At 46.3% G+C, this 15,257-nt stretch overlaps 1 protein-coding gene across 1 annotated transcript; it reads left to right on the forward strand.

The window, feature by feature from the left end:
* Positions 1-12,548: 12,548 nt before the first annotated feature.
* On the forward strand, positions 12,549-13,736 carry TENT5C (terminal nucleotidyltransferase 5C). Its single transcript, XM_060086820.1, has one exon. It carries the CDS (start codon positions 12,561-12,563, stop codon positions 13,734-13,736), a length of 1,176 nt encoding a protein of 391 aa, XP_059942803.1. The 5' UTR covers positions 12,549-12,560.
* Positions 13,737-15,257: the final 1,521 nt, after the last annotated feature.

The following is a 15,257-nucleotide window of genomic DNA, read 5'->3' on the forward strand; positions in this document are numbered from 1 at the left end:
GTGAGCCCCAGGAAGGCAGGGGTCTATGCTCATTGCTGAATGCCCAGTGCAGGACCTGGCACTCAGAAGGTGTGCCTGTTAACTGGATCCAGTGCTCTGCTGGCATCCGACTGCCATTCCTCTCAGAGAGGGAAGCACACTTCAGGAGATGGCGTCCTGATGGGCCAAGGTGCTGGCACACATTTTGGGATCGCAAGCTCCGGGCCCAGAATGCTGAGTGGCTTCGGGGCCTTTTTAAAAACGGAGGCCTTGGGTGTAGGTTTGGAGCGAGGAGCAGTGAGGACTAATTGGCCGACAGCTGAAACCCCTCAGGCTGAGCTCCAGACCCGCCCCCTTCAAGCCCTTCCCCCTGCCCATCCACCCCAGCACAGCCTCGCAGCGCAGCGCGCACTCAGCCTCTCTCTCTCCACATTCACTTGGGTGCTCGTTCTGCTGAGTCTTTCTCTTTTTAACTTTTTTTTTCCCCGCTGCCATCGCTGACCTGGTTTAGGGCTGCAGACAGCAGCTCCATGAGAGTGCTAGCCCAGCGCCTCTCCTGCCTCTGGCCAGCTCTCCGTCCCAGCACCTCCAACAAACACCTTAAGAACTCACGGGAACTGCCCCTCCCTCTAGAAGATGCGCTCCTTTGAGGACGTGTACCTTTCTGACCTTCTGTTCTTTCCTGACCTCCCTTCCTAATTGACCTGCCTTGCCTCCTGGAATACACACTCAAATATTTGAGCAAGTGAATGCTCCTTCTTCCTCACCAAACTTTATTTTAATCCAGCTTTGGACCCTTCTCAGAGGCGTCTGATCGTACCCCATCTGGGGATCCCCTTATCCCACACCTCTTCTCATCAGTACTTCTTTACAGTTCCACCTTGTACCTTATTTTCTAGTTTTTTTCAAACCTTATCTTAGATTGGATGAGCACAAAAAGTTCCATATCTGTCTCTCTATTTGCTCCCTGTAAACACATTTTGAGAAGAAAATTATCCATGAATCTTGAACTCTCCCACCCTCTCGTGTTGTCATAAGCTCCTCCCACCTTGCATAGCCCTTACTAGGATGGGAGAAGGGGTAAGCCTCTACTTCGCCTGGCTGGCTACCCCTTATCCTCCAGACACACCCTGTTTATCCCTGACCTGTGATGGCTGAGGAGGTGGGCATCAGGACCACCGCAGCTGGCTGACTCTGTGTGGGCTTGGCCAGTCCTGGGAAGGTTGCTGACCCACATGCAGAGATGAAGTGGGCGTGAACTGGGCACCTGCTGTGTGTCCAGGTGCCGGCCCTGGGGGTGTTGCGTGGGGCACTAGCGCTGCTGCTATCTCCCTTGCCCAGACCCTTTGTTGTGTTCATCCTTACCCCCTCCCTGCTTCTGAGGCTGCTTTAGTGGTGAGGACACCTGGGTTCTGGCCCTGGAAGCGCCACTGCCTCTTTAGGTTCTACCTCTTCAGTATCTTCACTGTAAGAAGGACAGTAGAAATATGAGTCACAATTAAGTTTCTAGTAGTCACATTAAAAAGTAAAAATAAGCAGGTGAACATAATTCTGTTTAACCCATCATGTCAAATACTATCTTTTCAATTTGTAATCAATATAAAAATATTAATGAGTTATTTTACATTTTTTCCCCTCGTACGGAATCCTCAAAATCCAGTGTGTATTTTATGTTCACAGCACATCTCAATTTGGACTTGTCCCATTTCAAGCGCCCAACAACTTGTGGATACATTATTGGGTGGCACAGATCTAGACCATCTGCAAAAATGTTTCACTGTCAAATCCTGATTCTCCTCATGTGGGAGGCAAGAGTTAATAACACGAGGTTTTGGAGGAAGAGTGTGAGCTAGGATCTATAGGATCTAAGCTCTGCAGGGGCAGAGATCTTGGTCTCTTGCTTCCCGATAGACCGTAAGCTCCTAGAACAGTGCTTGGAATGTTGTAGGTACTCAGATATCTGAAAGAACGAAAGGAAGCTCAGTAAAGGAAGCTCAATCATTGTGGCCCACTTGCTGATAGTCATTCACTGTGTGAGTCAGACCTGACAGTGAAACACAGGATTTTGAGTCCTAGTCCAGTGCTTGTTCTCTTGTTTTTCTATAGTTTCTTAGAGAATAATCATAAGGTAATAATAGAATTTCGAAGAACTGAAGATAAAATCTTCTGAGATTGGCAGGGGACCAGGACTCTAACAATTTATCAACAATTAAGATTTGAAAATGGTAGAGAAAATAACTTTCATGTAAAAGGTGCCTACAAGATGCCTGATAACAGCAGCACGTGACTTGGTAAATGCTAATTTGATGATAAGCATCCCAGTGAGCCACATGCATGGCTTGTATGGCTCACACATGTGAAGACACCAAAGACAAGGTGGTTTGGCCTCCTCTTGTGCAGTTGGTGCAGAAATAGCTACCACTCCATGGTCCTGCTCCTTCATTTTAATCCTACCCCTCCACTCCTTCCCCCCCTCCCATGCCCTCCTACCCAAATTTCCGTTCTTAGCAGTATTTATGATGATGTCAGAAGGACCACTGAGCCTGGTGATGTTCACTTGGGCTGCCACCGTGCTCAGTACATGGAGGTCAGGTACCTGCTATGCGAAAGTTAACTCTGCAGGGAAGGATCTATGCAAAACTAAAACTGGGGTGGAACTGTATATGTAATTAGCATCCTCATTGAAATGGAGGCAGCTCATGCTTAGGTATCGGTAAAGGGGGGTATATGTCCAACGTAAGAGAAATGCTACATTGGAGCAACTGAGAGTGCTTGTCCCTTTCCTGATAAGGCCCACGGGATGCTGCTGGTGATGAGATGGGGCTTTTAGCTGACTGAGGTCCTCATTTTGGACAACTAGCAAAAGTTCAAAGCTCTGAACTAGAAAGTTAGATGGTAAATTAGTTTGTGGATACAGCCCTTGGTAAAACCTGGGGGCTGTCAGCCCTTAAACCCTATGGATTGTATGTAAACTTGTTCATCTTTACAGTAAAGTCTCCTAGGAATTGTCCTATTTTTCTCAGCCTAGTCAGTCTCTAAAACTGTAGGGCCAGCTCTGGGGATCTCTTTAAATGAGTTTAGACTAGTAACATCTCTGCTTTAGAAAGAGGCATTTGGTAGGAGGGAGGGAGGTACCCAGGAGTAACAAGGATTATTTCCAGTTCAAGTTGAGTACGTAGCACTCAATCATGCTGACACCTTGGAAAAATCAAGGCTTCTATACCTCTCTCCCATCCAGAGATATCTGTGTTCTGACCTTGTTAATACTTACATTTGCAACGATTCAGGGTATTCCTTTAAGCACTTGAACTTCTGTGGTGTCCCTGTTACAACATCCGGGATAGTGTTTTTATTCTGTCTCATGCTGTTTTGCTGCCACAGCATGAGTTCTTCCAGCGTTATCTCTCCAACCACACTTACTTAAGCGTCCTATTTTGAAAGACAGGAAAGAGCTTTCTGTTTGGAGTTGTCTCAGGGCGGGTGTCTGTGGATGGGGCCCAGGCATTGATAACCGTGAAGACTGTATGTTGGCATCAGTGGGGAGGGAGCGCTGTGAGGGCCCTCCCACTGGGAAAGCCTGGGCAGAGCAAGGGGGCACTGGCCTCTCTTCCCGCTTCTGCTTCCGTCCGGGACACACTTTGCCTTTGGCTCAGGCAGCATCCCTATTGCCGTGGGAATTGAACCAAATTTTTAGACTCTAGTACACATCAGCGCTGAATGGCTAGGAGGATGCTGATAACCCTGAGAAAATAAGTTGAGGCCTCTGGCTGAATGTGCTGGAGCTGAGTGAGAAAAGACCACGTGCAGGGTTTGTTGTGTCACTGACCGAGAGCAGTTTTCCCCAGGCGCAGCTTTGTGGCGTGGGGCACTTATATCTTTGGACTGAGGTAGAGTGTGTTCGTGGGTGTTTGAGTGAGCAGCTGTAAGCATAACTTCTTGTAAAAAGTTAACAAAGAATACATTTTCTTGTCCTTTTAATAAGCAAGGCATTACTTTATCTGGTTCTGTTGCTTTGGGCTGTCTACTAATCGAAATTCTTATTCAGGTACATGAACCACAGGTGTGCGTCTCAGTTATCTGTGACTTTGCAGCGTGTTTGGGGGCAGTGGGAGAGTCTCCAGAATGTGGCCTCCTCCCGGGTGGTGGGCCGGGGGTCCTGCCGAGGGGCTGGCAGCTGGCAGGCAAAAGGCTTCCTCAGGCTTCCCTCTGGTCCTAGATGACTTTGACCTTCACCTCCCTAGGAATTCAAGGAGTAAGGGAGGATTTCTCTGCAGAAGGCTGAATCCCTGTTGACCCTGGGTTTTCTCCTTTTTGCCCCCTTATCTGCTGCTGCATATATCAAGTCCACGGTCATCCCAAGTCCCTGGCTCTCTCTCGAGGGTGAAAGGATCTCAAGGGTCAGACTGCACACAGGTGGGAAAAGGGGCAGGTGTCCAGTCTTAGGTTCAACGTGCAGGCCTTCGTCAGTCTGTTCCAGGCTGTTTCTGTTTCAAGTCTGTTCCAACTCTCCTTCCTGTGCCAGCCCTTGGGGTCCTGATCACTTCTTGCCAATCTACCTACCTTGTCTCTGCAGCTCCAGTTGGGTTATTTGTTCTTGGATCTGATAAAGTTACCCTCTTGTCTGCAGGGAGTGTCTTGTTCTGTTGCTTCATCCGCAGATTCACAATCCTGATCTTCCAGTCACCAGAGTGACTCCCAGCAGCTGTTCCTTTATTCTGTGAGCAGGGCATGTGCCTTAGTTGCAGATCCAGACCAGGATCAGCCCATTCCTAAAAGCTCTCTCCTGTGCTATTATTTTTTCCTCTTAATGCTTGCCCAGTAGACTGACTCTCCCAGCTCCTTCCACTCCTGGCTTCTCTCTCCCTTCAGGACTTGCTTTCTCTGGAATCACCACTGCCTCCCAACCTGGCTGGTATCCTGGAGCTTCCTCAGAAATGAGGATCCTAGGCCTTCATCTTTCAGCCATTGTTCCTTTACAACAAACATTCGCATGACTATACTTAATTATGTTCATTCTGGTGGCTCCCATCAGGCTGGATACACCCCCAAATCCATGATGGTTTTGAGGGAGAGAGTTTCTGTACTGACAGTTGTTAGTTACTTTCATTCTAAATGCTTCTGCCTTGCTTTCGGCACTTGCCATCTGGCCTTATTCCATGCAGGGGGCCTTAACACTTCTAGCCAACTTCTTTCCCACCCTCTGATAACAAAGCTTCATACCTTTCTTCTCTTTTTCCTTCTTATTGCTATCTCCTTCCTACAACTACCTGAACAACCAGCTTACCTTCAAAGCCCTGCCCTCACCCCAACACGGATACCAAAGCTGTCTGCCACCTAGGAAGCCTCCTAAGTCCCATTTCTGCCACTTCCCAGCAGTGCGTCCTTGGACAGTTAACAGTGTGTGTATCCTCTTTGTTCTCCAGTTTCCCCACCTATGAAAGTAGGGAAATGGTATCTCCCTTACAGGATTGTTGTAGGAATTGGATGGGTTGATCCTGATGAACTTACAGCACTGTTTCACTGCCTGTTTGGGACACTGTCAAATAGTTTGGTGGCTCATAGGGCAACTGGCCGAACATCTAGTCATATTTGGTGTCCTCTGGCTGTGGCCGTCTCTACAGGAGGAGCCTGCACTCAAGCAGGCAGTAAAGGCTGGTTGACTGAAGCTTTGCTGTCTTCAGTGTGTACAGTGGGGATAAGGGCTGATGGGAAGATAAGGCGTCGCAGTTGTATAGTTGGCAGAAGGTAGCTCCTGTTTTTGGATAAGACCAGTACAGTTTCTGTTTTAGAAAAGATCACTTTGGTAGCAGTAAGCCCTGGTCATCCCAGTGTACGTGTGGGTTTGTAGCTTAAGAGCTTATTGCCTTCTCCCCACCTGCCGCCCACCAGTGGCAGAACTTGACCTTGGTGGAAGTTGTTTCCAGTTCCAAGAGTCAGAACATTAGGTCCAGAGCCGAGGATCTGGGGTCAATTTGCTTAATCTTTCCTGATCCTTATTCTTCGTGTAAAAGGGACAGAGTGCGTGTGGGGATGACTGGGAGTGGACGTGACGTGGCTTGTGCTGAGTACTCTTCTGTCCGCTTGCCCACACACCTCTACACCTTCATTGTATAGGAGAAAGAGAAACAGGCCCAGAGCTGTGGTTTCCATTCCCTCAGCTAGATGAGGGAAGAGGTGGGATGGGATGTTACGACGAGTGTTGCCATCTGCTTTCACTTCTGCTTAAATTCTCTAAGCTTTTATAGGCAAGGAAGTAGTTTCTTTTTGCTTAAAGTGCCCTCAGTTGTACACGGAGGAGAAGAGTTTGTGTGGAAGATCGCAGCCACGGGCACATGGGTCCCCCCTGGTCCAGGAGCCAGGGATGGCAGGGGTCTTTGTGCCCCATACACACCTCCCTTGGAGTCTGTCACCAGTCTTAGTCCACCGCGCATGGCTGGGTCTCTGACCCCGAGCTGGAAAGGGTCACTAGGAAGATCCAGGCTGTTGGGGTAACATCCGGTTAACAGCACGTTGTCATCAAAGGAATGCTGTAACGTGTTTGTGTTCTTAAGCCCACAGCAGGGTCAGGGGAAGAGGGTGCTGCTCAGTTGTCTGTGGGCTAGATGGGCTGCCATAGCTGAGAGCGCCTCTTTCACACTGCAGCATTTCCATGAAACCTTCTGGAGCTTCCATGTCAGATGTCACAGACCTAGGCTTAAATATATACTGTCTTTAACTTCACGGATGTACATCTCCATACATGCCAAGGAGAGTCTGGGCATTTCTACAACTAAGGCCAGGCACAAACAAATCAGTGCTGATTTGACCCAAGCCCTCGACCATAAGGCCTAGACGTATTACAAGTGTGCTTAGCGTTCATCTCCAACCTGTCCATCTGCCTGTCCTCTTGCCTACCTGGAGTTCCCTCATGCTTTCGTAGCCTCTGTCACTCTTGTTTCTGGGATCTAGATAAGGCAGGGAGCAGGACTAGAAATAACTTTTTTTTTTTTTTTTCTTTTCAATGAGGGCTCAAACTGGTATTCAGATCAACCTGCCTTGAGTGTGCCAGGCAGTGGGAAACAAAGGTAAGTTAGTGTGCTCAGGGAGCTTGGTTTACTCTTTGGGCTTAGTTTGTCTTTCCTTTCACCTTTTGCTGCCATCTCTACAAACTTGTTTTCCACTAATGTGTGTATTTTATCCTTCTGCTGCAGCCAGATGCTAAAAGAAAAGGGAATTCAAGGGAGCCTAAGATAGTCATTCATCACAAGTCAAACTTTTTAGAAGATTAAGTAGCTTAAACTGAGCAGGCAGTTGGTCATCCTCACTTGTAAAAAGGTGTCTGAATTTTCAAATCAGTGAGAAATCATGGTTCCCACCTTTCCCAGTTTCTAGTGCAAAATACAATGCATCTGCTTCTCAGACAAGTAAAGGGAAATCAAACACTTTACTTTGAATTTACCAGGCTGCAAATTAATTTTTTTCTAGTTACTATTTCGTTAATTCTGCTAATTAGAATTTGCCTTTAACCAGGGCCTTTCATGAATTGAGACTGTGTGTTTCACGTGATTCTTTTTTTTTTTTTGCTGTATGCGGACCTCTCACTGTTGTGGCCTCTCCCGTTGCGGAGCACAGGCTCCGGACACGCAGGCTCAGCGGCCATGGCTCACGGGCCCAGCCGCTCCGCAGCATGTGGGATCTTCCCGGACCGGGGCACGAACCCGTGTTCCCTGCATCGGCAGACGGACTCTCAACCACTACGCCACCAGGGAAGCCCTCACATGGTTCTTTTATACAGGGATTATATCAATGTTGATCTCAAGTGGTTAATTAAAACTAAAACCGTTACACTAAGCTCTGGTGCGTTATCTAAGCACTAAGGGCCTATGACTTGGACTTATTCTGGTAATACCACGTTTGTCTGAGTAACCTGTAAATGTACTTTTGATATTTGAAATTGTTTGGATGGGTGAGGAAAAACAAAGGATTCATTTCTAATAGGCATCGATAACTTATTTTGGGCTCTTCTAATAAGCTAAACAACAAATATAACTCAGCCTAAATTTGAGCCTTCAATAGCTTCAAGAGCTGCTCCAGATTTAAGTCACAGTAAATTGGGAGAATTAAAAACTATATGTTGGACTTGGCACATGTTCTGCACTGTGCTTTTATATAGACTACTTTTTTTCTAAGAGTTAACTCCATTATTCATATATGTGTCAGAAGTTGTTGACATGGAAGATGCCAACTATAGGCATCTTAGGTTCCTGAGAAAGTGTTTACTGCATTTATTAAGGTTCTTGCAACTGTAGCCAGTAACCAACAGCACCATGAGGATAGCTGTAATATGTCTGAAATGAGAAATAGTAATTCTTGTAAAACTACAGAAAACATTTTTGGATACTAAACATAGAATGACACTGGATGAAATGACATCCATTGTTTTGAAAGTTTTGGGGTTTTTTTGGATAAACAATGGACATCGTCTTTTAAACACCGCAGAAGTAGAAAATTGACTAAAAGCCATTCCAGATAAACACTGTCCTTCCTCCTCTGCCTGCCCCTCTAGAGATCAGTTTTTAGGCTTGGAGGGGAAGCTCCTAAGTGTATTCGGTTTGGGCACATGGATACAGGGATGGTGGGGAGGGCTAGGAGGAAAGGAATTGAAGGAATTAAACAAGGTAGCAGATTAGAAGGCTCAAAGGGGAGAGATTTTGGAATATGGCTCATAAGATTTTAACTTTTTTCAACTAATACATATGTAGGTTCCAAATTCAAAAGAGATAAAATAAGTTTTCTTTGTACCCTGTACCCCAGCCTAGAAGTGGTATTTGGTGTAAGCTGAACTACTTGTATATCCTTCCAGAGATTTTTGATTGTGTAAGCATAGACTTGTGCTTTTACACATACAGTTTCACACTTGCTTTTTTATTAATCTATCTTGATAAGCATTTCATATTCATACAGATAGAGCAGCCACCATTCTTTTGGACAACTGCAGGCATTTGTATCCTGTTGTATACATGCATCGTCATTTAACTTTCTTTACCAATCACTATTTGTAGCTTTATAAATAATTCTTCAATGAATATCCTTGCGCATACTTGCATGTATACTCACAGGATAAAATCCAAAGTGGACTTCCTAGAAGTAGAATTGCTATGCCAAAGAGTATGTCCACTTAAAATTGAGAGTCCCATGTTGTTCTTCAGAGGGAACCCACGGGCAGTGTACCAGAAGTGTCTGCTTCTTGGTCTTTGCCAATCTGATAGGTAAAAATGATACATTGAAGTCTAAATTTGCCCATCCCTTAAGGTAAGTTTGAATATGTTAAGTGTCTGAGCCACTGTTTATGTCCTTTGCCCCTTCTTTTATGTTGGGGTTCTAGTATTTCTGATGTGTAGGAGCTCCTTATTCATTAAGGAAATGACTGCTTTGTCTAATGTTACAAGTATTTTCCTGGTTCTGTCTTCTCACGTCTTTATGGTGTTTTCACCAGGTAGATGTTTTAATTTTTATATAGGCAAATGTATCAATTTTTTGTGACTTCTATGTGATTTAGAAAGGAATACCTATTCTATATAAATTTACATAAGTTTCATGTTTTTCTGGTATTGTTAGGGTTTCATCCTTTTACACTTAAGTCTTTGATTCATCCGTCTAGATCTTAGATTGGCACAAGCTAAGGAGCCATCCTTGTTTATTTTAAAAATCTAGATAACTATCCAGATGTCTCAAAAATTCCCCTTTACTATTTTGAATGCCTCCTTTTTATACACTAAATCCCCTTATGTACTAGATTTTCATTCTAGATTTTAAAAATTCTGTTTCATCTATTTGTCTGCCTTTTTCTGCCAATATCATTGCTGTTATCAGTTATTGTAGCTTCATAATATCTCTTACCAGGCTAGTAGACATCATTCCAATTTTTAATAACTTTTCTGGCTATTCCTGCCCCTCTTCCCATTAGAACCTTACAAATTTTCAGTCTACAATAGATTCTAACTTTGAATCTACTACAATTTCAGAGATTTTAAAATATGTGAAAATTTTCATGCATATGTACTACACCTCCCACCCTCCACCCCCGCCCCAAGAATGAGTGATAGCTTTCCTCAGATCCTCTCTGGTCATAGATGTCCCGCTTCTAGTGTTAAGAGCCACTGTTCTAGAGGTGGGAGTAGTCCTGACTTTAGATGACTTCTTTTTTTAACAAGTCCTTAAAAAAAGGCACGAGTCAAAAGTGATTCCTACAACTATTCTCCTCTACAACATTATTGAGTTTCTTCCTAGAGATTTTCTTAAAATTAATTGTTCCCTTCTTTTCCAAGTACTGATTGAATTGCAGCTCCTCTATTGCTGTGACTTCTTATGCCCATATCAGAAACCCGAGCCTCGGAAGCACACTAACAGCTGATACACAGGGTAAAGCAAGTTGTATTTTTATAGGTAAATCAACACACCTGGCAGAAATCTATGTCACTGAATCATAGTTTAGCAGTGTTTCAAAACAAAGCTGGAGCCATACCTTTCTGTAATCATTTGAACTTAATTGTGTAATGCCCTACACAGTTGGCACAAGTGTAATGTGTGCTACGCTCATCATTAAAGGGGCCACAAAGAACCAAGTGTATATAGAGCACATTAAAATGAGATCTCTACTGTCCCAAGTCTGACTTGAAACCAAAGGCCAGCCACAGTAAACATCAAATATTTCATCACAAATTTTGCTTGGTGTCCTTAACTTAGAAGTGCTTTGGTAGGATAATCTAGATAGCCTAGGGCTTTCTAACGCTGTCCAGACAGGTCTGAAGAAAAACGTTTACCTTCCCTTTGGCAAGTATTCTTCAGTAGCAAGCAGAAGAGTGCCCATCCCCCACTGGCCTTCCTGGAGCCTGCTTTAATCATGTGATCTACTTTCCCATGGCCAACTAAGCAAGTTCAGTCCCTTAACCTACATACTAAAGGGAGCCTGTGATCTGGCTTGAGAAGAGGCACATGGTGGCCAGACTGGACAACTTGTCAGGGCTCGGCTGCCTTCTGCCCCTCAAACCCAGCTGGGAGCTCTTGTTGCCTTTCTGGCAGCTGTGTCCCCGCCCCATAACTGAGCTCCTCTGTGGCCTTCCTGTTCGCCCCAATCAACTGACACGTCTTCTACCTTCATATTACATTTTCTTTCACTGACACACTGCCTCATATTGAGACACTGTGTTCTCACCCTCCTCTTTGATGGCCAGCTCCTGGAAAGCTCGTCTTGGTGTGTCCAATGGTGCCCCCAGCATGGATCAACAACCATCCCATTGGTCTGAGCTCTATAGATAAGGCGAGGGTCCCTGGCACCAGTGCAAGACTAAAAACCCAAGTTGGAACCCCAGGACTATGCATGCTGGACGTGCTTTTAAAGGCAGCCGCTTCCAAACAATGAAACTGCAGGTCATTGGGATGGATTCTGTGTGTCTAGCAAGTCAGAAAAGTGAAGGGGGTGGCAAAACTTTCTGTTTGCAGTGAAGGCTGAGGGCAGCACCTCAGCCTTTTACATTCATCTAGCTAATAATATGTGACCCATGTGGATCCACAGCACCTGGACTTTCTAATGTATCCGTTTTTGTTATTACATATTAGCATTTCCAGGGAATCTGTTGTTTCATTTTCTGAACAATATAACTTAGTTGAAAATTACTTTGGTACCCTTGTGGTTCTAGCCGGTGATGTGCTCAGAAGCATGTTTTTCTCCTAGTACTCCTAGTAACTTTGTTCTCCTTGGGTAGACTGAAGGGATTCGCTTTCAAAATACAGTTGAAAAATCACACTGCCCTGAGGAGGTTTTCCACATCCTGTGTGGGGCCTCCTTGCTGGGCAGAGCGATTCCACTGCTTGGCTGACCTAACCCTTTGTTACTCAGGAATTTTGTCATTCAGACACCTCCTTGGTCCTACCCTGGATAACAGGATTGTTTGTTACGGGGCAGACAGCTCCCGTAAGTGAAAAGGATATCGGCATATTTGATTCTAGCAGGACTAAGCCCAGGGTTGAGAATCCACCTATTCACGAAGAGAAGGAAGCTTCTCTTGTGGATCCTGTGTCCTGTGTGGGCATTGTCCCGAGGTATCAACCAGCTCAGGATGTAGTTAGGGAGCCCAAAGCAGGAGAGGTGATTTCCATGGAAAACAAGGAAAATTAGCAAAACCTGTAGACCCTCTACTGAATAATGTTGTGCTTAGGTTACTCGGTCTAGTAAGTTTGTCTGCTTACCTTCACACACAGGCTCCACCCCCGACCCTACCCTCACGCAGACAAAACGGGCAAAACAAACAAACCCCACAGAAAACAAAAGTCTGAAGTTGTTAGATTTGGTGTAGGGTAAGTTTATGTGTATATTGTCCTTACTCCATGCAGGCACTGTTCTTAACGTGTTTAAGCTCATTTAATCCTCAACAGCAGCACCCGGCGGTAGGTGCTCTTTGCCACTTTGCAGTAAGGAAGACGTTCAGAGAGAAACTAGCACCATCTCGGAGTCCCTGGAGCTGCTTTGCCACATAGAAGTGAATCCTAACTCTGTTTCTCTTCCCTCCCTTTCAGTTTCCCCGGCAAGAACATCCCCCAAGATGGCAGAGGAGAGCAGCAGTACCAGCGACTGCGTGTCCTTCAGCGTGCTCACCTGGGACCAGGTGAGCCGGCTGCATGAGGTCCTGACCGAGGTCGTACCCATCCACGGACGAGGCAACTTCCCCACCTTGGAGATCACGCTGAAGGACATCGTGCAGACAGTCCGCGGCCGGCTGGAGGAGGCGGGCATCAAAGTGCAGGACGTCCGGCTGAACGGCTCTGCGGCCGGCCACGTCTTGGTCAAAGACAACGGGTTGGGTTGCAAAGACCTGGACCTCATCTTTCACGTGGCTCTGCCCACAGAGGCCGAGTTTCAACTGGTCAGGGATGTGGTTCTGTGCTCCCTCCTGAACTTCCTGCCGGAGGGCGTGAACAAGCTCAAGATCAGCCCAGTCACTCTGAAGGAGGCGTACGTCCAGAAGCTGGTGAAGGTGTGCACGGACACTGACCGCTGGAGCCTGATCTCCCTCTCCAACAAGAACGGGCGGAACGTGGAGCTGAAGTTTGTGGATTCCATCCGGCGTCAGTTCGAGTTCAGTGTGGACTCTTTCCAGATCATCCTGGACTCCCTGCTCTTCTTCTATGACTGCTCCAGCCACCCCCTCTCCGAGCACCTGCACCCCACTGTCATCGGGGAGAGCGTGTACGGGGACTTCGAGGAAGCCTTGGACCACCTGCAGAACAGACTCATCGCCACCAAGAACCCCGAGGAGATCCGGGGCGGGGGGCTGCTCAAGTACAGCAACCTCCTGGTGCGGGACTTCAGGCCCACCGACCAGGACGAGATAAAGACCCTGGAGCGCTACATGTGTTCCCGGTTCTTCATCGACTTCCCCGACATCCTCGAGCAGCAGAGGAAGCTGGAGACCTACCTGCAGAACCACTTTGCCGAGGAAGAGAGGAGCAAGTACGACTACCTCATGACCCTGCGCAGGGTGGTGAACGAGAGCACCGTGTGCCTCATGGGCCACGAGCGCAGGCAGACCCTGAACCTCATCTCCCTGCTGGCCCTGCGCGTGCTGGCCGAGCAGAACATCATCCCCAATGCCACCACCGTCACCTGTTACTACCAGCCCGCACCGTACGTCAGTGACGGCAACTTCAACAATTACTACGTGGCCCACCCTCCGGTCACCTACAGCCAGCCCTACCCCACCTGGCTGCCCTGTAACTAACCTTGAGACCCGAGGGTTTCCACAGGGGGAACCCCTGTAGGGCGAGGGCTCTCAGGTAGGGGAGCCTTCTTCTAGATGTAGGTGTTTGGCTTTTAAAGAGGAACTCAGCTCTGATTCTGCTTTTTTTTTTTTTTTTTTTCTTTGTGTGCCATTGGAATGGGTCTCCAGTATATCATGAGCCAACCCTAAAGGGACCTGTTATTCCAGTGCCACTTTGGAAAATGCTATAGGAACTATGACCTATCCACATCTTTCCAAGACAGACACTAACATGCCGTGTTCCAAACATCAGCACAAGGACGTCTGAGCTCCGTGCGGTCGCTGAGATTGGGAAACACGTGGGCAGTGTAGAAGTCTCCAGCTGCTGGGCTTCTCACTGGAGCCTAGGGTAGGGGATGTCGGCCCTCACTTGGAATTCTCAGCACTTACATGAAAGTTGTGCCGATGGTCTATTTGCTTCTGTCAATTTTAGTCCTGCAGAAAATGGTAAACATGAGGGTGCTCTTGTGGCTTAATTTTTGTTCAAGGGACTAAATTGCTTATGTTTATTCTCTGTCAGCAGAGCTGAGGATTTCTCTCCTCAATAAACCAAAGCCGATAGCTGGAGAATTACAATCTGGTTGGAAGTGGTTTATGGTTTAGATGCTGTGCTATCACGAAGAATGGTGAGATATTGCTGAGAAAAAAAAAAAAAGACCTTTTCTTGAAATGTAACTTGAAAACAAAATAAACTGTGCAACATAATGTTCAGTAGAATTGTGGTGGGGGATTGTAAATAGGAAACGTGAATGTTCAATTTTTCTTTTCTTTAAAGTGAGGAATTCTTATTGAATGACACTTTTTTGTTTCCCTCATCAGCTCATCACTTTTGTTTTGCTCTTCCCAAGACTAAGGATTGTGCCGAGTCTAGAGTCATTGCCGTAACTGATGTGAGGGTCTTCCCATGTTTTAATCGGAAACCCATTTTGGTCACATTCCAAGTATGACTGGCTTTTTTTTCTGGAGTACTTTGGCTGATTTCTGTTTTTGTTTTTTCAAAAATAGTGGTTTCCTTCTCCAGGCTTTTTGGACAGCAAACAAATCCAGGAATTTCAGTAGATCCGAGTGACCTGTGGAATGGTCTGCGCCTGCGGGCAGAGTTCTCTGGTTTAAAATTGCTTTAGATTCGCACCTGCTGTCCCTGTGCTGCGTGTGAGGTAGGCGCTCCTTCCATCAGTGGGGCCTCGTGTGTGTCCGAGCCCCCAAGGCATCCTCAAGAGGATTCCTTCTGGTGTATTTGGGAAGAATTGAGAGAATGAAGAAGAATAATCTTCCTTACTCTGGTAGATTGACCATACTTGTTTATACTCTGCACTTTAGAAGGCAAACAGTGTTAATCTCTAGTCTGAAGCAAGCTTAGCAAATGGGAGAGTTCTAGGCCACTGTTGCTTTCCCAGTAGGGTAAGGGACTTTGTGTTTCAAAGCTTTTTGTGGGATCTCTTAGAAAGCATCACTTTAGGGTATCAAGGGCAAAGAAACTCC

The sequence above is a fragment of the Mesoplodon densirostris genome, chromosome 2, assembly GCF_025265405.1.
Source record: "Mesoplodon densirostris isolate mMesDen1 chromosome 2, mMesDen1 primary haplotype, whole genome shotgun sequence".
Lineage (NCBI taxonomy): Eukaryota > Metazoa > Chordata > Mammalia > Artiodactyla > Ziphiidae > Mesoplodon > Mesoplodon densirostris.